The 22,381-nt window shown below is 63.8% G+C and overlaps 7 protein-coding genes across 7 annotated transcripts in view; 4 read left to right on the forward strand and 3 right to left on the reverse strand.

The window, feature by feature from the left end:
- Positions 1-214: 214 nt before the first annotated feature.
- EMIHUDRAFT_223736 (hypothetical protein) lies at positions 215-771 on the reverse strand (the record flags this gene model as incomplete). Its single annotated transcript, XM_005791608.1, has 3 exons — positions 215-326; positions 397-575; positions 664-771. The coding sequence occupies 3 exons, from the start codon at positions 769-771 to the stop codon at positions 215-217; spliced, it is 399 nt and encodes a 132-aa protein (XP_005791665.1).
- Positions 772-1,855: 1,084 nt separating this feature from the next.
- On the forward strand, positions 1,856-3,083 carry EMIHUDRAFT_223737 (hypothetical protein; the record flags this gene model as incomplete). Its single annotated transcript, XM_005791609.1, has 3 exons — positions 1,856-2,309; positions 2,395-2,507; positions 2,892-3,083. The coding sequence occupies 3 exons, from the start codon at positions 1,856-1,858 to the stop codon at positions 3,081-3,083; spliced, it is 759 nt and encodes a 252-aa protein (XP_005791666.1).
- A 1,365-nt stretch (positions 3,084-4,448) lies between these two features.
- EMIHUDRAFT_223738 (hypothetical protein) lies at positions 4,449-6,017 on the forward strand (the record flags this gene model as incomplete). The annotated part of the gene is made up of 6 exons (XM_005791610.1): positions 4,449-4,611; positions 4,689-5,002; positions 5,093-5,159; positions 5,218-5,281; positions 5,499-5,682; positions 5,868-6,017. The coding sequence occupies 6 exons, from the start codon at positions 4,449-4,451 to the stop codon at positions 6,015-6,017; spliced, it is 942 nt and encodes a 313-aa protein (XP_005791667.1).
- A 6,736-nt stretch (positions 6,018-12,753) lies between these two features.
- On the forward strand, positions 12,754-14,318 carry VDE3 (violaxanthin de-epoxidase). The gene has a single exon (XM_005791611.1). The coding sequence runs from the start codon at positions 12,758-12,760 to the stop codon at positions 14,156-14,158; it is 1,401 nt and encodes a 466-aa protein (XP_005791668.1). The 5' UTR covers positions 12,754-12,757; the 3' UTR covers positions 14,159-14,318.
- A 307-nt stretch (positions 14,319-14,625) lies between these two features.
- On the reverse strand, positions 14,626-16,175 carry EMIHUDRAFT_223744 (hypothetical protein; the record flags this gene model as incomplete). Its single annotated transcript, XM_005791612.1, has 4 exons — positions 14,626-14,838; positions 14,960-15,081; positions 15,416-15,533; positions 15,840-16,175. The coding sequence occupies 4 exons, from the start codon at positions 16,173-16,175 to the stop codon at positions 14,626-14,628; spliced, it is 789 nt and encodes a 262-aa protein (XP_005791669.1).
- A 547-nt stretch (positions 16,176-16,722) lies between these two features.
- EMIHUDRAFT_361398 (hypothetical protein) lies at positions 16,723-17,377 on the reverse strand. The gene has a single exon (XM_005791613.1). The coding sequence runs from the start codon at positions 17,326-17,328 to the stop codon at positions 16,735-16,737; it is 594 nt and encodes a 197-aa protein (XP_005791670.1). The 5' UTR covers positions 17,329-17,377; the 3' UTR covers positions 16,723-16,734.
- Positions 17,378-19,801: 2,424 nt separating this feature from the next.
- The window catches only part of EMIHUDRAFT_108988 (hypothetical protein), a gene marked incomplete at both ends in the record, with an annotated part of 8,780 nt that continues 6,200 nt past the window's right edge, over positions 19,802-22,381 (forward strand). The window contains 2 exons of the mRNA XM_005791614.1: positions 19,802-20,387; positions 21,758-22,259. Coding sequence (XP_005791671.1) covers positions 19,802-20,387; positions 21,758-22,259 — 1,088 coding nt within the window. The remainder of the gene's footprint in view (positions 20,388-21,757; positions 22,260-22,381) is intronic.

Genomic DNA, 22,381 nt, shown 5'->3' on the forward strand with positions numbered 1-22,381 from the left:
GCTGCCCCTGCCTGTCAGTGACGACGCGTGTTTTTTATGTTCTCGCCAAGTTGTCACACCCGCTTCTCACCAAGTTGTCACACCCGCATGCACCCTCCACACTGTGATAGTGAGAACCGCGGCAGAACCGCCACGGGAGCAGGATCGACGTGCGGTGTCTTCTGTCTGTACATCTGCGGCCCCGACCGACTGACCGGCCCCTCCCAGCGGCTCATCACGACCAACCACCGTGCATCTCGGACACGGGGACGAGTCTCCTCTCGCGCATGCAGAGGCCAAGCAGGTTGAAGCCCGGGCACGCAAAGCACCCGACGATGAGGCAGAACCTAGCAGCCAGGCGCGGGGCGGGTGAGCTTTGCAGACCACCCGTCGCCATCCAGCGCAGCCGGCACTCACCAGCCCGCCGGCGAGATCTCCTCCACCTCGACCAGACGGACCTGCGGCCCGTGCAGCCCCACTGGCTGGCCTGGCACACCGACACCCATCGAGACCACCGGCGGATCCTGCGCACCCACCCCCGGCGAAACCGGAACACCCTCCACCGCTGCGCCCGGCGACATCAGCGGCACGACGACCTATGCGGGCGAGGTATTGCTGTGCCACGGTGCAGTGCGCGACGCTGCCTCTTACGGTTGTAGCCTGGATCGTCTCTCCCGGCCGAACATCCGGAGGGCACTGCACCGCCATAAGCGCTCCGCCAATCTGAACCTGAAACGCCTGGCCAGGCGCCACGCCCGCTGGGACGCAGACCTCGTAGAGCTGCTCTTCCATGATATACAAAAGGCAAGCGACCACACGCGCGTCGGGGGCGGCAATCGGAAGAATTCTACGAGGGGCCCCGCAGCAGACTGGCACAAACTACTGGAAATGACAAGGGAGAGAACGACGAGAGTGGGACGACCGCGAGGTGGCATGAAGATTGCAGCGAGAATCGGCGAGAGACTGCGAAGAGAGATAGGAAGAGGCAGACTCCCTAGGGTGGGCGACGGCTAGCGCGCCACACACCTCTCCTTAAAATCCCTGTGTGGTGGCGGCGCGCCGTCCTCCCATCCCTCCCTTGGGTTGTCTGTTTTCTTTCTTTCTGGCACAAACTAGCACCACAAAAGGCACAGCAATCGGAAGAATAACCCGGCTTGGGGAATGTGAGGTTACCAAGAGCACTCCAAGTGCTCCAAGTGCCCCTGTGAGGTTGATGACTGCACTCCAAGTGCTCCGCGCAAGAAGAATTTCAAAAAAGTCGAGAAAAAACAAAAAAGTTTGTTTGATTTCTTTCTAGCTTATACGGAAGAGTTACTCGAGTACAAATCAAGTCTCTCCGTCTCACACACGAGCCGACATGCACGGCACAGACAGGTGAGGAGTAGCGACTCATTAACACAGCTCACAGGCAACCCAAACAAGAATTCCTCGAGCAGATCCCTCCCACCCAGAACCGAACCAAAACAGAGAAACCTCTTCCTCGAACCAAAACAGAGTCAGAGAGACCTAGTCCTCGGAGAGAGAGAGACAGGACAGAGTAGTGGTCTTGTAGTGGGTCTCGGAAGCTCTCCTCTCGGGCTAGGAGCCAGCCCCTCTCCCTTGCCCCCGGAACACTGTGTCCGAGTCGAGGCGTGTGCTTGCCGGTCGACGGCCGCGCGCGGTTGGCATTGTGACGAAGGTTGCGCGCGGCCGCGGCGCGCCCGCCATGGTTCGGCGCGGCGCGCCTACCAGCGGCAATTGTCGAGGCACGGGAACACTTACCCGGGGTCATCCTCTGAGCCTGGTCGTCGGCGCCGCGATGCCACGGCGGCGTCGGCGTCGCTGTTCGTCCAAGTTCTGGGTGTGAAGCCACCACCGACTTCGTGCAGAGAGACGTATGCTCCTCGCCGCTAGCCCGCAGCTCTTCACTCCAGTCGTCGCGCCGCCGTGCCCGACGCCCGCGGCTGGCAGCCTTGCCGCAGCATACCCGCTCGAGCCGCACGAGCTCGCTGGCCCATCCGCCGTGCAGCACGCGTGCTCCCTCGAGCGATACCTCGAGCGCCAGCCGCTGCCACCACATACACACGATGCGTTTGGCGAGCTCACTGCGTGGCTCGACGCGGCCGGAGAGCGGCCGCTCATCCTCGACTCGGGCTGCGGCACCGGCTTATCCACCCGAGCGCTGGCGCTGGCGCACCCGCAGTCGCTCGTCCTCGGCGTCGATCGGTCTGGCGATCGGCTCGGCCGGCGACTCGGGCCGCACAAAACAGGCAAGGACGCCGTCCCGCCCAACGCGCTGCTGCTGCGAGCAGAGCTCGCGACGCTGTGGCGCATGCTGCAGATGTCTGGCCGTCGCGTTGGCAGCCGCTTCCAGCAGTTGTGACCGCCCTCCCGCCCTCCGCCCATCCGTCTCATCCTGCGATTTTTGGCTCACAGACCACCACCTGCTGCTCTACCCCAACCCGTACCCGAAGCCGCGCCAGCGCGGCCGGCGGTGGCACTTTCACGCCTCGCTCCCGCTCCTGCTGGCGCTCGGCGGCTCGCTAGAGGTGCGCTGCCCGGCAGCCTCTCTCCACGCACCCCTCCGCCGCAAACTGCACTCCCGCGGGCCTCAAAAAAAAAGGTGCGGTCCAACTGGCTGCCCTACTTGCTCGAGTTTCGCGCCGCCGTGCAGGCGATCACATCCTCCCTCCCGGCTCGCCCCCTCGGCAACTCCCTCCACACACCCCACCCCCACCCCGGCTGGCTAGCAGGCGGTGGCGGCGTCTCCTGCTGCCCCGCCGCACGTGCGACAGGCGCGCCGCGCCGCCGACGCCCCGCCTCTCCGCGCGCCACCCGCCTCCCCGCACCCACCCGCCTCTCCGCGCCTCCCGCAGGCTGCGGCGCGCAAGCTGCCGCTCGGCCTCACGCGCGCGAGTCTGCCGGCGGCGGAGGACGGGCTGACTCTGTTTGAGCGCAAGTACTGGACGTCCGGCGAGGGCCTCTACCGGCTCGCGTCGCCCGGTGCGCTTGAGCCAGTCAGCGGCCGAGTGGTGCGTCAGTACCTCGAGGCCCTGGGCGGGCGGCGAGAGGTTGCCAGAGCGGCTGCCGAGTCGTGTGCCGACGGAGTGGCGCAAACACCGTAAAACATGGCTGCACTGTGTACCCCTTTGGGTGGTCAAAGCTTCGTATCTAATGAAGTGAGGGACCACCTCGTCCGCCACACTTGCTCCCACTTTGATATCATTGATAGATGATAGAAAAAAGGCGCGAAGAAGAACAGCGCCAGGCTCGGACTGGACACCAACGCGGTATGGGTGGACGCGAGACATATGTTGATGACGAGCTCTGGGGGGGGGGCGGGGGCCCCCGGAGGCACCGTGCGCCGCGCAGCAGTCCGTGCGCAGTGCGGAAACGGGGCCCCGGCTCTCTCTACTAGTCTCTACTAGCACCGACTTCCCGATCTAACCCGGTCTAACAGAGGGCAGATTTGGAGAGATCTCGAGGAGTACATACAGATAGACCCTCCAACCATCAGAAAACTCCGACCTGATCGGTCGTACTGACCGCCGACAGATCACTCCAGACAGCAGACAGGCCGAAGTCTGCACGCGGCCGGCCGGGCGAGAGGCTTGACACGATCCGACCCTGCGACCCTGACGCTGCTGCTCTAGCTATCAGACATGCACTACTGACTGCTGCCACAATGTGCGACCGGTGCTGGCCCACTTGGCGGCCTTCCCGTCAGTGGTGAGGCGCAGTTCAGAGCTGTCGATGGCGCGATGCCGCACTGGTCCCACATTGGTGACACGAGACCACCACGTTTGCCGGTCCAAGAGAGAGATTCCGGCGCTGTCGTGAGAAGGTGCATGGTCCCTCTTGACTGCGCATGCGCGCGAGGCTGCGTAGGCATAGCCTCGAGAGTGCCAGCAGCCAATCCGAGGCATTTTGTGACGCGCATTGCGTCAGAAGCGTGCACTCGCTGGAAGGACACCTTCCTACTGGCCGTACGATCAGGTCGTCACTGAATGCTGGAGACTAAGGCCGCGAGCTATGCAGGTGGTCAATTGTGCAGCTTGGCACGGTCAGCAGCGCCGACAGGCTGTCGCAAGGCGTGATAGCATCGACCATGGTTGGTCGCAATGCGCGAAATTCTCATGAAACAAGCAGAAAATCGCGCAAGAAAAATGCCAAAAAATCATGGCCATGGGACCCCATCTCCCCCCGCATGGGTGCCCCCTAGGGGGCCCGCCTCCCCCCAGACAGAGATGACGAGATGATGACACGCTCGAAGCGACACAAAGACAAACAAGCTCACAAGACACACAGCCAGCGGGCTGCCACACACCCTGAGTGGGCGTACACATCACTCAGGGCCACGTCCCCCCTGTCGCCCCCCCCCAGCACTCAATGCCCACTCATATGATGAGCGCGCGCGGTCCCCCTCGCCAGTGCTGGAGGCGAACCTCCCGAATACAAGTCCGTGTTCCCGCTTTTTTTGGCTCGGACGAATGGACCTCGCTGTCTGCTCTGAGGACCGCAGCGGCTTGCTGAGCCGCCTTGGCCGGCAGCCGCTGGCGCAGCTGGCGAGCCTCCCCTCCGGCTCTCCTGCCGCCGGCGCGACCGCCGAGGGCTGCCTCCTGCTCCGCGACGATGCGCACACCTCGGCGGAATGTGAGGACGCCGGCGCCCGATGCGCCCGGCCGGCCAGAGCCTCTCAACCCCCCGCGCGCGCGTCCCACCCCGCGCAGACGCCGACGAGTGCCGCCGCTACCGCCTGGGCGTGGCGTCCACGCTCTTTGCGCAGGCGGCGCTCAACGCGGCCGAGGCGGTCGAGCAGGCGTGCCGGCGCGGCGCGCTGCTCTCCACGGGCATGGCGCCGCTGGACGAGGCGCTGGGCGGCGGGCTTCAGACCGGCGAGGTGGTCGAGCTCGTCGGCGCCTCGGGCAGCGGCAAGTCGCAGGCGTGCATGGCGATCGGCGCGCGGCAGCTCGCCGCCTCGGACTGGCACGTGCTGTACATCGACACGGCCCTCTCCTTCACGGCGGAGCGGATGCTGCAGCTGGTGCAGCTCGAGCTGTCCGAGGCGACGCCCGCCGCCGGCGCGGACGGCGGCGCCGCGGCCGCAGCCGCCGACCCGCGCCAGCTCGGCAAGCGGCGGCTGCGGGAGCGGCTGCGCGTCGTGTCGGAGGCGCAGGACGTGCTCGGCGCGTGCTCGGCGCGTGCTCGAGTCGTTGGGCGTGGAGCCGGCGCCTGGAGCTCGCCGGAGGCGTCCTGTAGGCCTGCTCTGCGTGCTCGAGTCGCTCGTCGCGGAGCTCTCGAGCTGCACCGACGGAGGGTCGTGGTGTGCAGCGATACTTCCGAGACGCTTCCGAGACCCTTCCGAGACGCTTCCGAGACCCTTCCGAGGCCCTTCCGAGACCCTTCCGAGGCCCTTCCTGCCCTCGCCGCCGTCTCCACTCGCCTGCGAACGACACCTGCGCCTCCACCCTGCCCGCACCGCCGCCGCCGCAGACACGCCCGCAGACACGCCTCCTCACACGCCCACGACGCGTCCGCAGGTACCGCCGCCTCAAGCTGCTCATCGTCGACTCGGCCTTCGCGCCTCTGCTGTCCGAGGCGGCGGAGGACTCGCGCTCCCTCGCAGGCGCGCAGCTCGCGCGGCTGCAGCTGCTCCTCCGCCAGCTGGCGGCGCGCTGGCAGCTCTCCGTCCTCGTTACCAACGCGGCCCCCGCCGGAAGCAACGTCCGCCCGCCTCGGCCACGCGAGGCAGACTCGCTGAGCCTTCGGGGAAGCGTCTCAGAGCCTTCCTGTAGGTCCGCCCGCCGCTCGGCCACGCGTGGCAGCACACCGCCCACGCGAGGCTCGCGCTCCAGCTGCCGCCGCGCCGCGCCGCCGCCGCCGCCGCTTCGCCCGTGGCGGAGGCGGAGGAGCGCGCCCGGCTGGTGAGCTGGCTCACCGTGCGGCGGAAGTCGCACGCGGCGCGCCACCACGCCGACCCGTCCAGAGGCACGCCGCCGCCGGCCCTCTCGCTGCGACTCTGCCGCGCGACGCACCGCCTGAGCGTGGCGGCCGGCTGACCAGAGGGCTCGCCGGCAGCGCGCGGCCGCCGCCCCGACCCCCTCGGCCTGGGAGCCGCGGGACTGCCGCGACTGCGGGCTGTGAGGCGCGCACGGTGGGGGCAGTGAAAAGTTACAACGTCTTGAGGCCACGTGGCGCAGCGTTCCCACATGTGCATGCACATGAACAGCGGACAGCGTCCCGGCGCCGGTGCACGAAGCGTTCGCTCGTGTGCCGGCGCGCGCGAAGTATGGGCTACTGTCGGTGAACCTTCTTTTCTACCAGGCTAGGATTGCTCTCAATCCTAGAAGTCGAAGGATTGTGAGCAGCACTCCTCGGACGCGGCTCGCAATCGTAGCATCTCTGTGGCTGTGCGGTGTGCGGCGATTGTGAGCACCCCCACGCCGCCTCGCTTAGGGTACCCCTAGGCTTAAAAGGGTGGGCCCTGGGGCGCCTGCGGCTTAAACGGCTTAAAACCGGCCTAGGCCGGTTTTAAGAGCTGCTGGGCCTCCGATTCCTTAAACGGTCTTAAACGCTTAAACGCTGCGGGAGAGCTCCCGAGGTCGATGGTCCGGGAGGCTCCCCACAGACGCCGGAGGCCGGGAAGCTGGCTACAGTCAGCTGGCACGCGTCCCCTATGCGAGTATGGCTCCTGCCAGTGCACCAGACTTACAGATGTGTCTTCAGAGGCGGGTTTGTGCCTAATAACGGCAGTATTGGAGAAAACGGCGCCGAACGCAGCGACGCGTGCCGGTGAGGCCGATTTTCTTAAACGGTCTTAAAAGAGGGACCCCCCGTGCCTGCAATCTCTTAAATGACAATTTGAGCCCCCAAACCTCCTCATTTCTTAAAAGGTCTTAAAAAAATCCGGCCCTCAGAACCCTAGGGGTACCCTAAGCCGCCTCGCAATCCTACATCTTCTAGGACTAAGAGCAGCTCCGCTCCCAATGACTGGTGACGCTTACGACTACTACCAGCGCGCTCGCAATCCGAGCAAAGTCTAGGATTGCGAGCAGCTTGGCTCACAATCCTAGCACGATGCCGCTCCGAATTCGAGCAGTAGCCTGAGCCCTGTGTGGTCTGACAGCCTGACAGCAAACCCCGGACAGCGCCTGACAGTGCCCGACAGTCTGACAGCACGTCTCTGACAGCCTGGCAGCAGAGCCTGACATCAGAGGCGTCCCGTCGCTGTCAGGCCCTAACGTGACAGCCTGACAGCTGCCCGACAGCCCGACAGCACACAGCGGCCTGACAGCAGCGCTGACAGCCCGACAGCCCGACCAGCCCGACAGCAGCACAGACCGTACTCAGGCCGTGCAGCCTCTTTCTTGTGTCCCATGAGGGTATAGCAAAACTATTACATGCAAAGACATGTGTATGTGGTCCGCGCCTTCGATTCTGTGGAGTCCGCGCCAACCTCTGTGCACAGACCGGCTTCTTCAAGCAGCCGTGATTGCACTTTCCTCTGGCTGACACCTATGTCGAGGGTGGCGCGTTGCTGGAGGAGCCGGGAGAGAAGGAGGATGATCCAAACGGCACACCCGATGCTGAGCCGGCCGAGCTGACCGCCATGGGCGCACAGGATGCTGCAGATGCCGAGGCCGTGCTGAACCAGCTGATGCGGACGGGGGCCAACGTGGCTCGTGGCGCCTCCAACCGGCGGCGAGGAGGGCAGCAGTAGCGCAGAGTTTTTTGAGGAGATCCGTAAGCTGCTGGCAGATTTCAACGTCTCCATCCAGGAGGAGTCAAAATTAGATATTCTTACCTTCTTGCCCCCCTCTGAGACTGGAGACAGTCACCACAGATACATACGTCTGTGGGAGTGCCCCCCGCCCCCGCTTGCCCTGCCTGCGCAGGATAGCGTGCCCCGATAGTGGCGACACATAGCGAGGGACACTGCGCAAGGAGGGGGTGCGTCGACTTCTTTTCTTTTTTTTTTGTCCTCTCGGGGGAATGTTCTCTCGGCGCCCATGGCCTTCTGAGGTTTCGTACTAATGACGTCCTTCTTGGCACTTCGGGCGTCGGTGTGTGCGTATCTGTGGTGTCTAATTCCCCCGGTATGCTATATAGGTTTCGAACGGCGACCTCCCTTTCACTCGCACCGATTCCTTGCTGGATACCTTTCCGCAAGCGGAAGGTCGCCAGTTCGAAACCTGCTTGCCCCTTATATTTTTTTCACCTGAGCGGGCTCAATTTTGCTCTAGGTGCCTCCTACGATTCGATCCCGCGTTCTCAGGCAGTCGCCTGGTGCGTTGTTCGTTTTTGTCATGGGAGTGTTTTCTGCTTCGCGTCATCACTCGCTCCAGGAGGAGTCAAAGGATCGCAAGCTCCGCTTCCACGTCAAGCGGCTCATCAAGTCCCATCAGCAGCGAGGCGAGGATGTGGATGAGGAGCTCGACTTCTACATGGATGATGATGACGGTGACCACGCCCTTGCCGCCTGTCACACACACACATAAGACGTGCATTCTCATCTCTCCCTCTTCTCTTTCTCTCCGCAGTTGCGGTGCTCTTCACCATGGAGGACAGCTCCAAGGTCTTTGCCATTGGCAACATCGAGCAGGTGGCCGTCGCCGACGGCACGGTAGACGCGCGCCGCGCCACTGGCAGCTCGAGCGCAGAGTACCTGCGCCAGCTCTCGATGAGTCAGCGCAGCAACGGGGTCTTCATCAACGACCCCAAGGGCCTCTTTATCCTCCGGTGGTACCGTGAGGTGAAGGGTGACGGGACCCCCCCAGACGACCCGCGCTACCAGAACAGAGCGTGCAAGTACTACAAGCTGACGAGCGACAACGATGGGGAGGCCTTCCGCTGGACCAGCAACTACCAGATCATCAGCAAGGTGTACCTGAAGAAGCACTCCCCCCTGCCTCTCTGCTATTCTCTCAGTGCGGCAGACAAGAAGATGTGGTGACGTCCACCATGAAGAAGATGGTGGGACCGGAGGCAGAGTAGAGACTAGAGTATGTGCAGCAGAGTCCTGCTGGTCTCCTCTTGATAATGTCATAAGTGTGGCTGGTGTGTGTCAGAGCCTGACAGCACCCCGACAGCACCACCTGACAGCACCTGACAGCAACAGCCCAACGTCTGACAGCAGCAGCAGCCTGACAGCTCTGACAGGTCCGACAGCGTCTGACAGCAACACCCGACAGCTCCGACAGCACCCGACAGCTACAGATCCCCTCTGATGTCAGACACGCACCCGACAGCACCCGACAGCACTGACAGCACCCGACAGCTGGTCTGACAGAGGCACCTGACAATGCCTGACAGCTGCCCGACAGCCCGACAGATCACCTGACAGCACCTGACAGCCTGACAGCCAGGGCTCAGGCAGTAGCGCTCGCAATCCTACATCTTGTAGGACTATGAGCGGCGGTGCTCACAATCGTACCAAAAAGATCCAAGGACTGCTAGTTTGCTAGCAGGCGCACAGGGGGCGCTCCCAATCGCTCCAGCCGCGAACGCTTGTGAGTGAGCGCTCAGCGCGCCGGGGGGGTCTCCTCAATCCAAACAGTGATCGCACCGATTGCGAGGGGACCCGCGGTCGCAATCCTAGAAGTCATAGGATTGTGGGCGGTGTCGCTCGTAATCGGCGAAAGTTCTAGGATTGCGAGCGCTACTGCTCGCAATCAGAGGCATGTTCCTAGGATTGTGAGCCAAGCTGCTCGCAACCCTAGAGTTTGCTCGGATTGCGAGCGCGCTGGTAGTAGTCGTAAGCGTCACCAGTCACCTTGTGAGCGGAGCTGCTCTTAGTCCTAGAAGACGTGTAGGATTGCGAGCGTGGATGCTCACAATCGCACAGAGATGCTACGATTGCGAGGAGTGCTGCTCACAATCCTTCGCGCTTCTAGGATTGAGAGCGAGGCTGCTCTCAATCCTAGCCTGGTAGAAAAGAAGGTTCGCCGCTACTGGAACTCGAGGCTATCTTCCGGGAGGCCGACGCCGTGCGCGACTCGGTGCTGCGCGGAGGGCGCGCGCCCGGCAGCAACACCGACCTCTTCGAGATTGTGCGCGAGGCGGTCAACCAGGTGAGCTGAGCGATGGTCAAGTCGGTGAGCTGAGCGATGGTCAAGTCGGTGAGCTGAGCGATGGTCAAGTTGGCGGAGCGAGGAGGCGTGATCGAGGCGTGCCGCCCCTCGACGTGATCGAGCTGCAGGCGGGAAGCTCGCTCGAATGCTCGCTCGCGACTCGCTCGCTGCTCGCGTGGGGCGTGGCTCTCGTGAGCATTCGTGCCGCGGCCATGTGTGGTATGGGAGGGGGTTGCGTGCACGGGACGGCGATGGAGGCGCCTGCAGCATGACCGCGGGGCGCGCGTGGCACGCCCGCGCACAGCAACGGGAGGTACCTCGGTAGCCCACCGGTGGCGACGGCAGTGCGCCGTGGCGTAGTGGCGTCCGCAGCATGACAGCGGGGCGCTCATCGAGTGAGGCATATCGGGAGGAGGTCGTGGGGTGGGTGGGTGGGGGGGGGGGGGAGGCTGGGGCGTGACACGCGGCCTCGGGCGCGCTGCCGCCCTCAGCTCCGCTCCAATCAGAGGGAGTACGCACAAGGAATTCCTTAGAGAGATGTTAGAGGTGGGTTAAGGACTACCAGGTTAGAGACGTGGAGTGTGTGTGTGAGAGAGATTTTTATTAACCAACAAGAAATCACGACTCTTCTTGTGTGTGTGAGTTAGTATCTTCACAGATCACAGCTGTGTGAGCGCTGTAGGAGCGGTGCGACACCGATATCGTTCAAGGACAGTGCGGGTGTTAGTATCTTGCCCGCTGCGGTTAGTTCGGCCTCGTGGTGCTTCGGACTCGTGGTCCTTTTCGGCCTCGTGGTCTTTCGGCCTCGTGGTGAGACGATGCAGGCAGCAGCCCTTGCTGCGGCCACCGCTGTCGGTCTAAGCCTTGGTCTCTGGGCGCAGTGCCGCTGGCGGCGCGCGGCGCTGGCCATACGCAGCGCAGATGAAAACGACATGCTCACGTTCGTCATGCGCGCCCTCTGCGACTCGGGCTGCGACACCAAACGCTACGGCAACCACGTCCTTCTTTATCTCACCTCACACACCGACGACAACGTGTCGTCAGTCGCTGCAGGCGCTGCGATGGCCCGTGCTGCGCTGCCTCCGGGGATACAAACTTTGCTGCTCGGTCTGGAGAACGAGAAGCTCGAGCCGCCAACACCTTGCTACGGTGGTCCGCAGGTACTCGAGGAACTACTCGACCGCGCGGGGCTCTCGCACGAGCGACTGCCCTACGAGCTGCCATATGCGAACACTCTCACAGAGGCAGAGACCGTCATTCGCGAATGCCAACGGCAAAATGCGATGGCGTTGGTCGTGGTGGCGCCTCCGTTCCACATGCCACGCGCCCTGCTCACGTTTCTGAGCGTTTGCGCTCGCGAAATGCCCGCGCTGCACGTGTACGCAGCAGCTGGCGGCACCGCTCCGGGGTGGTGGAACGCGGAGGTTGTGCACTCGCAGGGCGTTGTCCGTGGCGTCCGCACGGATCTCGTGCAAGGCGAGGTGGAGCGCATGCGCAGATACTGTGCAAAGGGCGACCTGCTGACGCCGCGTGAGGCGCTGCAGCTGCTCGCGAGGCGCGACGAGAGGTGAGCACTTCGTGTGAGCACTCGACTGTCCCTTTTTTTGGGACTTTTTAGCGGTATATCGTTCGTTTGTGCGCTCTGGCACGCTTAAATGATGACCCGGTCATGCCACATGCGCTGAAGGTGAAGTGCCATCGAACACTTCGCGCGAAGCAGAGTACACACTACGCGCGGCAGCGGCGACGACGACGAGAATCATCCGTGTCCCATCTCTCTCTCTCATATCCGTCTCGGGACAGGCTAGAGGGAGCGGACCGTGAGTTGAGGAAATCGGAGGACGCGACCCACTTCGCCACAGACGGTCCCGCGCCTCGCCGCTATGACGGCGACACGGCCGCAGCTCGTGTGCGTGTCGCCGTCTTTGTCCGGAGTGAAAAGTCCAACGCGCTCGTCGGTGACGGTGTCCTCCAACCTGCGCCGCGCTCGGCGAACCTCGACAGCGCCTTCGATGGCATGCAGCTCTTGCGTCAGAAGCCTGGAGAGCAGCTCCTCGGCTGCTCACACGCTCTGCACAGTTGACACAGCCTACTGTGCGGCTACCACAGCTGTGAAAGCGATGGGCTCGCCCTCACTGGCCCTCAGTCACTTGTGCTGCGGCTTGTGTGAGCGACACTGCTCGGCGACTGCCGGCACACTGTGAGACCATGGGTGTGAGGTAAAACCACGCTACCAGCGCTTGGTCACATCGGCCCCGAGGTCAGATCCATCTACTCTGTTGATGACAAGACTTGTCTACCGGCTGGAGCCGAGCAGGAGGGCCAGGCGCACAACCCCTGGTCAACTCACGGTCCACACCCCGTAGGGCCACACGCCCGCGCCTCATCAATGGATCCATGATCCGCGGCAGAGCCTGAGCGCCGACGGCGCGTGTGCGACCTGCTCTCGCATCGATGGATGATGCGCCAGCGGCAATAGCAAGAGCGATCATGCCCCGGTCATGCATGCGACAACACCATACAAAGGACAAAGGTCAAAGGTCAAAGCAGGCGGGGGACTCTCCTACACTGCTCGCGCGTGAGACTCTTACGCCTGATCGGGGTTGGCCGCAAACAGAACAGGCAGCAGCGGGATGGCAAGCAGTGCAAGGGCAGCGACACCCGAGTGCAAGGGCGCAATTTAAAAAAGAAATAGTTCGCGCCTCTTCATTAGCATTGGATCGCGTGAGATGCTCGTCGTCACATACTTGTCAGGTTTGTCCTTCTCGGTCGGCCCGGCCGCGCTGCCGCAGCCGGCTCCGCCCGGCTCGCCGGGCTGCTCCGCCTCGCACTCCGCCGCAGGGCGGCACGGCGCCGCGACGCTCGCTGCGCACTCCGAGGCGTCCTCTGCAGACGGCTGGCGCGGCGGCAGCGGACAGCGCTGGCTGCTGCAGCCTGCGCAGTCTGCCGCGCAGTCTGCCGCCGCGCTGCTCGCCAGCGCTGCGCTGCTCCTTGGCTCAGCCTCGCCCGGCTACGCCGAGAACGAGCTGGCCGACCTGGCGCAGGGGCAGTTCAAGTCGGAGCTGATTGACCCGCAGTGCTTCGCCAAGTCGTGCAAGCTGCAGACAAAGGCGTGCGCGGAGAACGGCGACTGCATGAAGGGCCTCACCTGCGCCGCCAAGTGCATGGGCGACACGCAGTGCACCGTCGGCTGCTTTGCCAAGTTTGGCAACCCGGTGCTCGACGACGTGCTCTCGTGCACCATCGAGGACCAGAGCTGCCTGAAGATCGCCATCGTCGCGCCGGGGGCTGACGGTCCGCTGGACGCGCCGCTGCCGCCCAAGCCGCTCGTCGCGGTGACGCCGCAGCAGATGGCGGGCAAGTGGTACAAGGTGATGGGCTGGAACTCCAACTACGACTGCTACGACTGCCAGCGCAACTCCTTCCGGCCGGCCGCGCGGCAGCAGGCGATGGCCATCGCGGCGGACGGGTCGGCGGTCGACGTGGACGTCGAGTACTCGCTGCCGCGGCAGCGCGCGGGCATGCCGCAGGACTTCCACGCGCAGCTGCACGAGAAGCTCGTCTTCGACACGACGCCCGGCTCGCACCGGACGGCGCACACCGAGGGCAAGATGTTTGGCCTCACCTTTTGGGAGAACTGGTACGTGATCGGCGCTAACGACCGCGGCGAGGACGCGTTCCGCATCGTCTACTACACGGGCAAGACGCTGCAGAACAAGTACGAGGGCGCCTTTGTGTACGCGCGCAAGCCCGACCTGCCCGCCTCCGCCATGCCGCACATCTACTCGATCGCGCGCCAGGCCGGCCTCGAGCCGACCAGCTTCTGCGCCATCGACAACCGCTGCTACGCGGCGCCCGCCGCCACGGCGGGCGAGACGCCGCAGCCGCCGCCCTTCACCAACGTCGCGGCCGCCGACACGATCGAGCTGGACGAGGCTCCGCTGTCTGCGCCCGCCACGCCGCCGCCGCGGATGGGCGTGCTGCGCGACGCGCAGGAGTTCCTCGAGGACCCGCGGCCGTTCGGGCGGGCCATCTTCGAGAAGCAGAAGAAGATGTCCGAGATCCGAGAGTTCGATGCCGACGGAAGGTCGCTGCCCTCAGAAAACTTCCGCTCAAGCGGCAGTCGTTGACCGCAGTACGCGAGTTCCGAGTACCGACAGTGGACAGAGATGTGTGGCAAGTGGCATGCGTTGAGGTGGTGCGTATGTGCGAGTGATGGGGTGTTATCCGCGTAGCATGGCTGAGGCTTGGGGCCAGTCACCGCTGTTATTCAGTAGAAAATACATCATTACACATGACATGCAAAACACTAACCGCAGACGCCAGACCTCTCGTCTCTCGAGAGAACACTTCACATCCCCGGGGGTAAGCGTAACACCTCCCCTGTGGCTGCTGGCTCCCCCTCCCCCTCCACCGCAAACCGGAATCCGCTCTCGCGGAGGTAAAACCCAGAGCTTTTCGCGCGCGCACGGCTTCGGGCTGGGCATGCTGACCTGTTGCGGGGCCCTTGCGCGCTGGTCCGCTGCCGCGCCGTGGACCTGGCTCGGTTCCACGGTAGGAGAGATGCTCGGTCCTCGGTGGGGCGTGCTGACCGCTGTCAGCTCTGCGGGATCATGTCGGCGTCCAGCTGCTGTAGCCGCGGCGCCAGCCGCAGAAGCGCCTGCCTGTAGTCGGCGAGCTTGCTGACCGGGCAGCCCTCGAGGTAGATGGTCTTGAGGACGGGGAGGGTCGACAGCTGCGCCACGTCGGACAGCGTGGCGATCGGGTTTGTGTTGAGCCACAGCTCCTCGAGCGAGGCGAGCGAGGCGCACTGGCGAAGGGGCAGGGAGAAGCAGCGTCGTCAGGCAGGAGGGGCGGGAGGGGCTTGCGGTGACTTGTCGCGGCGGAGACAGCGTGCGGTGCCGAGAGCACGGCAAGGCTCTGGCGACCACCCGACACGCAAGCGTGGGAGTGGGTCTAGCGGTGGAAGCTTCTCGGAGTGACGCCTCGATGGCCGCCAGCCGGTTGGCGGAGAGGTCGAGAGTGTGCAGCCGCTCGAGCCGCACGAGCGTGCCTGGATGGCGCGGGCGGGGAAGCGTTGATGCAGAGGCGGCCGGCAGGGTGGGTGGGAGGTGCGTCTCTCGCCCATGCTGTCGATGCCGTTGTGGTCCGCGTAGACCTCGCGCAGGGTCTCTAGCCCCTCTATCCCTGCGGTCAGGCGAGGGCGGCGGCGGGCGGGGTGGCGGTTCAGGGCAAGGTTCGAGAGGCGGGCGGCGAGGCAGGCGGCGAGGCGGGCGGCGAGGCGGGCGGCGAGGCGGGCGGCGAGGCGGGCGGCGAGGCGGGCGGCGCCCTCAAGCGAGCGCAGCCTAAAGAAGCGGCCAAGCGACTCAATGGCGGCGGGGTGTGACTGTCGAGTGTCCCTTGCGGGCAGCGGTGCCGGTTGGAGGCGACGCCGAGCACGCGCAGCGCAGGCAGGCCGGCGAGGCCGGCGAGGCTGTTGATCTTGTTCCGGCCGAGGTGCAGCTCCTCGAGTCGACGCAGGTGCTGCCGCGCAGCCGGGAGGACAAGGTCAGCCTCGGCGGCGGGCGGCGTGCGCGCGGGCGGCGCGCGGCGGCGCGGCGCGAGGGCTTGCGGCGCGACGGCGGTGGCGCGCGCCTTGAGGCAGGGCACCGTGCGGATCTGGTTCGATCCGAGCTCGAGGAGGCGGAGAGCAGGGAGGTTGGCGAGCCCGCCCAGCTCCGAGATTGAGTTGTTGGCGAGGAAGAGCTGCTGGAGCGAGGCGAGGCCGGCGCCCTCCAGGCCCTCGATCTTGCCGATCCGGTTGAATGACACATCAAGCATCGTCAGCGCCTCGAGCCCTTCCAGACCCTCTATCCGCTCGATCCGGTTCTCGTAGAGCTCGAGCTCTGCCAGCTGAGAGAGCGATCCCAGCCCGCGCATCTCGGCGATGCGGTTGGCGCGCAGGTTGAGCTTCCGCAGCGACGTCAGCCCGTCCAGCTTCTCGATCCTCTCGATCGCGTTGAACATGAGGCACAGCTCGCTCACACCGGGCTCCGCGACCCACTCGTCCTGAATCGAGGCGAAGCCCGAGCCCGACACGTCGATGACGACATCGGCAGCGGAGCTGGTCTCCGCAGGCGACGCTAGGCTGTTGTCTGCCGTCGCCATTCGAGGCTAACGGAGCAGCCACACTCGTCGACGCTGGCGAAAAGAGAAACTTCGTGGCTCCACAGCGAGTGAGTATTGTGTGTGTGAATAGCTCCGCCGTTCATGGAGGCAACCGATGCGAGTCGACTGGTGTGTGTCGTCTTGGTTTCCTATCAAGAATACTCACTCACTCCGCCTCTGGACAGGGTGGCCCGCCCTAATGCCTAATTGACCCCTGTTAAGTGACTCGTTCGCTTTCCACCCAATGTGATTTTGTGTGAGCTCTGTGTCTTGCGTTGCCAACAACATACCTACACTCACTCACTCACGACAGCGAGTGTGGGGACTACATGATCCGGGGAAGAATTAGTGCGCCGACGCCCTCGCCCATCCGCGATGGAGGCAAAAACAAAAGGGCGCCGAGATCTGCCTCCATTGCCCAAATCCCAAAACCGCCGTTCCCCCTCGGGCTCGGCGCTCGGGGAGGACGCGTCCAGGTCCACCCCTGAGCCCTGTGCTGACTGCTGTCGCCCATCTTCTCACTTCTGGTTCCACTCTTTTCCATACAAGGTAAAGAACATCACAGCGGCGCGAAGCTGTCCGCCGCCGCCGTCAGGGCCTCCCCCGCTCCCCCGAGCCACTCCGTCTGCCGCGCGCCCGCAAAGAGGAGGAGCACGCCGCCGCCCGACCACGCCGCCCGCACAGCGGTGTGCCGCAACAGCTCGTTCGGCGCCTGCGCGGCGCTTCCGGGAATGCAAGCCAGCGGCGTCGCCATCTCGAATCGGAGGATCCCGCCCCGCAGGTCGACCGTCCCTGGCAGCACGGCGGACGGGCAGCCGCCACCGAGCGCCGACTGCTCGTCGCGCAGCGACGCAAGCGAATTAGCCGCTGCCGTCAGCGCCGCCGCCTCGTCGCCCTGCGGCGCAGCGACAGCGGATGCGTTTGCGCGCTGGACAGAGAGCGTAGTGGCGGCCCCAGTCTCGCGGATCGCGCCACGGAAGTCGCCAGCCGAGAGCAGTGTATTCGAGCCACCGACGCCGCCACGAGAGAGACGGACGAATCCGGAAGGGATAGTGATCGAGAAGCGCTCGTCCACGACAACGCGCGAGCCGCCGGCCAAGGCGTCGGCGGCAAAGGCGCGGCGCGGGAGAGGGCTCGTGCCGAGAGGACACATGCCGGAAGCCACAGCAAGCAAGACGCCACCGCGGCGCGAAACCGTCACGGTGTTCATCGCGTAAGAGCAGCCTGCGGCGAGGTGGTCGTGATAACTCGAAACTTGTGGGACTGAGGACGCGGCGGAGCTCAGGAGGGATGCTCCAGGTGTTATTTTCAGTTAACCTGCCCCTGAGGTGCCCCTACCTACCTAGATCTACCTACCTACCTACCTACCCTACTTATGGGAAACTAAAAAAGAAATCATCGGACGGGTGAAGGTGGGGTACTACGCGTTGGTGTCCAGTCCGAGCCTGGCTGTTCTTCACCTTTCTACCTACCTACCTACTACTATACCAACTAAAGTCATGGGTGGTGGTACTCTCCTGCAACCACAGTCCTTCCTGAGACATGACAGGCTGCCACTCTCAAGCCCTACAAGCACCAGATCACCCACTTGGGGAGGGTTGATATCGTGATTTCGGTCGAATTTTTCTTTTTTTGAAAATTCGTGAAGAGAGGGAAAACCCCGACGGGAGGGCCCAGACCTACCCTACCTACCCCGGCATGCTGGCCGCCCAAGCAAAAATAACATACACCTGCCGATATATACCTTCGGTCTTCGTTCTTTCTTTTTTTAGTTCTAGCGTGAAAAGAAAGACTTGCTCGAGCCCGTCCAGTACAGCTGTTCGCCAAGAGAACGACGCGACAGAGGAAGCGACGAGAGTGGGACGGCCGCGAGGTGGCACGAAGGTTGAAGCGAGAATCGGAGAGAGACTGCGAAGAGAGATAGGAAGAGGCAGACTCCCTAGGTGTACTACCTTGAGCTTGTCAAAGAGTACCATGAGGGCGAAGCAGAGGAGGTTGAGGCTCGGCTCGTTCTCGCCCGGGGGGAGGGACTTGGCGAGCGTGTCGAGGAGCCTAGTCGAGCTGCAGGTGGTGAGGGCTGTCTGCTTGGGGGGGGGGGGGGATCGTGCTGCAGCACTCACGTCGTGCGGTCGGCGCTCGGCTCGAGCCAGAAGCCGTTGTTGACGACCACCCCGTCGACCGGCCACGCGGCGGGGCAGCTCTGGTACGTGCGGCTGCCGTCGGGATCGGACCCCGGGGGCGGGCCCGCGCGCTCAAGGAGCTCAGTCGCCGTGAGGTCGCAGAGGGCCGGCACGCGCGCAAGTAGGATAGTCCTAGGGTGGGGACGACCGGGCATAGGACGACCGGATTAGCGGGGTGGGGGTGCGGGAGGGAGGGGGGGGGGGGGGGGGGGCCACATTTAGAACCCGTTGTTTTTGGACCCCCCTTTTTTTTTTACCCAAAAAGGGGGGCCCCACCCCCTTTTTTTTTCGGAGCCGGGCTCACGGTTCTAATCCCATTCAAACCCCCTAATAAAAGAAGGAGCGTTTGGCCCAACCCCTCCCCCCGTGGGGTGGGGGGTTCCCTTTTAGAGCTTTTTAAGGGTCTCCCCCCCCCCTTTCCTTCCCCCCCCTTCCCTTCCCCCCCCCCCCCCTTCTTTCCCCCCTCCCCCTTTTCCCTTTTTTCCCTCTTCTCAAGAATGTTTACGTTCGCGATCCCATTTCGTTTGCACCCCGAACTGATTTTGTTTAAAGTTAAGTTAGGTTCGTTTAAAGTTAGTTCCCTCCGGCATGTGCAACGAGTCGAGTTCGTCAAAAAGCGGGGGGGGGGGGGTGCGGCCAAAGAAATAAATTCTACGTCGGGGCCGTCCGTTCCGGGCTGTCTGTCTGCCAACCAAGAGCATCGCGATGAGGTTGCACAAGTGTCCGCTCTGTTCATTCACTCACACCTCGCTAAATATGATTGGCCAGCATAAAAGGTCGTGTACAGGCCAGACGGCCGGCAGCCTGGCCCGTCGTCAAGCATCCATGATGGGAATGCCGCCGTCATCGGATGCTGACGAGGAAGCTGCTGCGGCGTCTTTGTCTCCTGGCCCAGACTCGCTGCCGGGTGACGACGACACTCGTTCTCCACCAGGCAGTGGTGCAAGTGGCTGCAGCCACGACGCCACACCGATGGAGCAGGAGCCCTCGCCAGGTCAGGCTGTCGATGCGGCTGAAGCGGCGGCAGCTGCTGCTTCTGCCGAGAGCGCAAATGCGCGTGCGGCCACGCGTGAGCGGCAGCTAAGGCAGGTACTCAATGATCCGAGGGCTCAGACGCCGAGAGTGATGTACAGTCTCGATGAATGGCATTGGATCCAGATGAGCAAGGACTCGCAGTGGAGCCGGAAGGATGCGGCTCGGCATCTTACAAACGAGGCAGAGGTGCGACGAGCGGCTGGCCAGCCCTCTCTGCGGCTTTTTACGCAGGCAGACATCGACAGGCTGCTTGACGGCTACACTGCAGATCGTGGAATGGAGTTCTCTCCAACGGACGTGGTTTTTGCGGACGGCTCAAATCCTTTTCCGCGGATGGACGCCATCAAAGGCGCTGCAGGCACCGTCTGCTTGATTGCATATCAGCGATCCTCGTTGTCCGTGTTGCGGGACATGTTCACTGATCTGGCCTCTGACTCTGCAGAGCACCGGGAGGCGACGCCGTGCTTCCGCAATGGCGAACGTGTCTTTGGCGCGCCAATTACGGGCACCTGGCTCGAGGCCCAGCAGGCGCGCGTACGTGCGATCGATCCGAACGGCTACGTCTTTTCGTTTGACATATTTCACGACAAATCGGAAAAGTTCGGGCGCAGCTTTTACCCCGTCTACATTGTCAGCAACCACCTTTCCCTTGACGAGAAGCGCAACCCAATCAACTGGCGCCTGCTTGCCCTCTGGCCGATTCTCCACTTTGACCAGTCGCCACCGCTCGGTGAGACGCAGAAGCGGCGGCAGCGGGCGAATTACATCACAGCACTGCTCGACACCCTGCTGCGGACCGAGGAGCTCACCGACGCGATGCAGAACGGGATGGACATTGGCGACGCAAGAGTATGGCCGATTTTGCAGCTCTCTATCCTCGACCACCCGGAAAAGTGCCAAGATGCGAAGTGCAATCAGCTGCGGTGTGAGACTGCGGCACGTGCCCTCTCTAGATTTCCTCAAATTGATGGTGGTAGTGCCCTTCTAGGTGCGCCCGGTGCCGCGCGGCAAGTGGGGAGCTCTCGCACTACGAGGAGCCAGTGCTGATGCGTTGCACTGAGAGTCGAGCGCTTTTCAGATTCTACCCTGTATCAAGCCAGGGCGTAGTATTATCCTGCAATCGTGAACAGGCGAGGGAAGAATTTACCGCTTCACACGGCTTGCTGAGGCAGACTGGCGTCTAGCCGAACCAGGCGAGCGCGGCGAGAAGCGCGCCATCTTTGATGAGTGGCGACGAGTGCTCGCGGGGATCGGCTTGCACTACCGCGACAATACTAAATGGTGATGAATTTGCCACTCACCCAGCCCGGCGGCAGAGGTAAGTACGCTGAGCGCCTGTCGGCACACGCAGGCACCTCCCCGGCAGCCTAGCGTACCGATATGGGCTTCCGGTGCTCCACGTCGTCAAACAGGGCATCGGGAAGGATGCGGTGCGCAATGCGAATAGATGTAAACATCGCGCGCCACCCATCTTTCCTTTCCAGGCAGTCGGATTTCTTCCCGGGGTTCGCGAAGTCTGTCGCACTCCTTCTCTGAGGGATCCGCCCGTCGCGTCCTCACACATGGTGGTCTCGGGCCGCTCAGATTCAGCTGACTCTGCGCGATCTCTACGAGTTCGTCGAACACCGCTCACCTGGCTCATGGGCGCGGCTGCTGGCGGCCTGGAATGTGTGGGTGCGGACCAACCCGGGGAGCTTCCGCATTGTTCGCGGCCGAACCAAGAGGCAGGGCATCGAGGCTGTGTACGAGCCCAGCTCACCAGCCAGCTCACCAGCTCGCCGCCGCGGCCAGGGCGCCTCCTGCGCCGCCCCGCGGCCCGCTCCGCGCGGTTCGGCCGCGGCCGAGGCCACGGCGGCCCTCCCCCACCACCCGCCCACTCGACCGACCGACGAGCCTCACCCGCGAGCGCTCCCACCGCTCCACCACCCTCGCACGAACTTCGGACGGCGGCGGCGGCGGGCGTGAGTGACGGTGACACTCCGGTGCACCCTTCTGCGCGTGCCGCCTCGTCTCTCGCGCCCGATCCCTTGGCGTGCGCGCGTCGCCGCCACACCTCCGCCACGATTGGCTAGTGCCACTACTAGTGACGCCGAAATCGGCGAGTGTCCTTGAACGACCTCTCCGATTCCGTCGGCGACGACGGCGGCGCCTGCTCTCGTAACTCAGCCAGCTCGCGTTCCCCCCTGTCACGATTCGCTTCGCCGCCGAGGTCGGACAACTGTGCGAGGTCTACAATCTCCGGACCCATCTCGTTCGACTGTGAGGTTTTTTTGCTCTTGCTCTGGCTCTCGCTCTTGCGCATTACTTCTCTCTGCGAGACCGCAGTGTTCTTGCACGCAGCCTTTGCCTTGCGAGCCGCCTCCGCAGGCACTGGTGCCTTGGCCGACGTTGGTGGCGTTGGCTTGGCGGGCTTTGGCGCCGCTGATGCCGTTTGCTTGGCGGACTTTGGCACCGTGGGCGCCACGGGCTTTGGCGCCGCTGATGGCGTCGGCTTGGGGTTAGGATCACTCGAACTGCTGGCACCGCCCGAGGTCTGCGCGGCGGGGTGCGCGCCGCCGCGCCGCACAATCACAGGAGCCGTACCATTACGCTTCGGTGCCGCCTCGGCCTCCTCACCCGCCTTCCGCTTCGCAGGCACTGGTGCCTTGGCCGCCGTTGGTGGCGTTGGCTTGGCGGGCTTTGGCGCCGCTGATGACGTTTGCTTGGCGGACTTTGGCACCGTGGGCGCCACGGGCTTTGGCGCCGCTGATGGCGTCGGCTTGGCGGACTTTGGCACCGTGGGCGCCACGGGCTTTGGCGCCGCTGATGGCGTCGGCTTGGGGTTGGGGTCACTCGAACTGCTGGCACCGCCCGAGGTCTGCGCGGCGGGGTGTGCGCCGCCGCGCCGCACATTCACAGGAGCCGTATCTTTACGCTTCTGTCCCGCCTTGGCCTCCTCACCCGCCTTCCGCTTCGCAGGCTCTGGTGCCTTGGCCGTCGTTGGTGGCGTTG

The sequence above is a fragment of the Emiliania huxleyi genome, assembly GCF_000372725.1.
Source record: "Emiliania huxleyi CCMP1516 unplaced genomic scaffold EMIHUscaffold_111, whole genome shotgun sequence".
Taxonomy (NCBI): domain Eukaryota; phylum Haptophyta; order Isochrysidales; family Noelaerhabdaceae; genus Emiliania; species Emiliania huxleyi.

What these genes read in the sequence shown, in the direction of transcription:
- VDE3 (XM_005791611.1), top strand. Translation starts at nt 12,758, where the DNA reads ATGCTCGTCGTCACATACTTGTCAGGTTTGTCCTTCTCGGTCGGCCCG.
- EMIHUDRAFT_361398 (XM_005791613.1), bottom strand. Translation starts at nt 17,328, where the DNA reads ATGTGTCCTCTCGGCACGAGCCCTCTCCCGCGCCGCGCCTTTGCCGCC.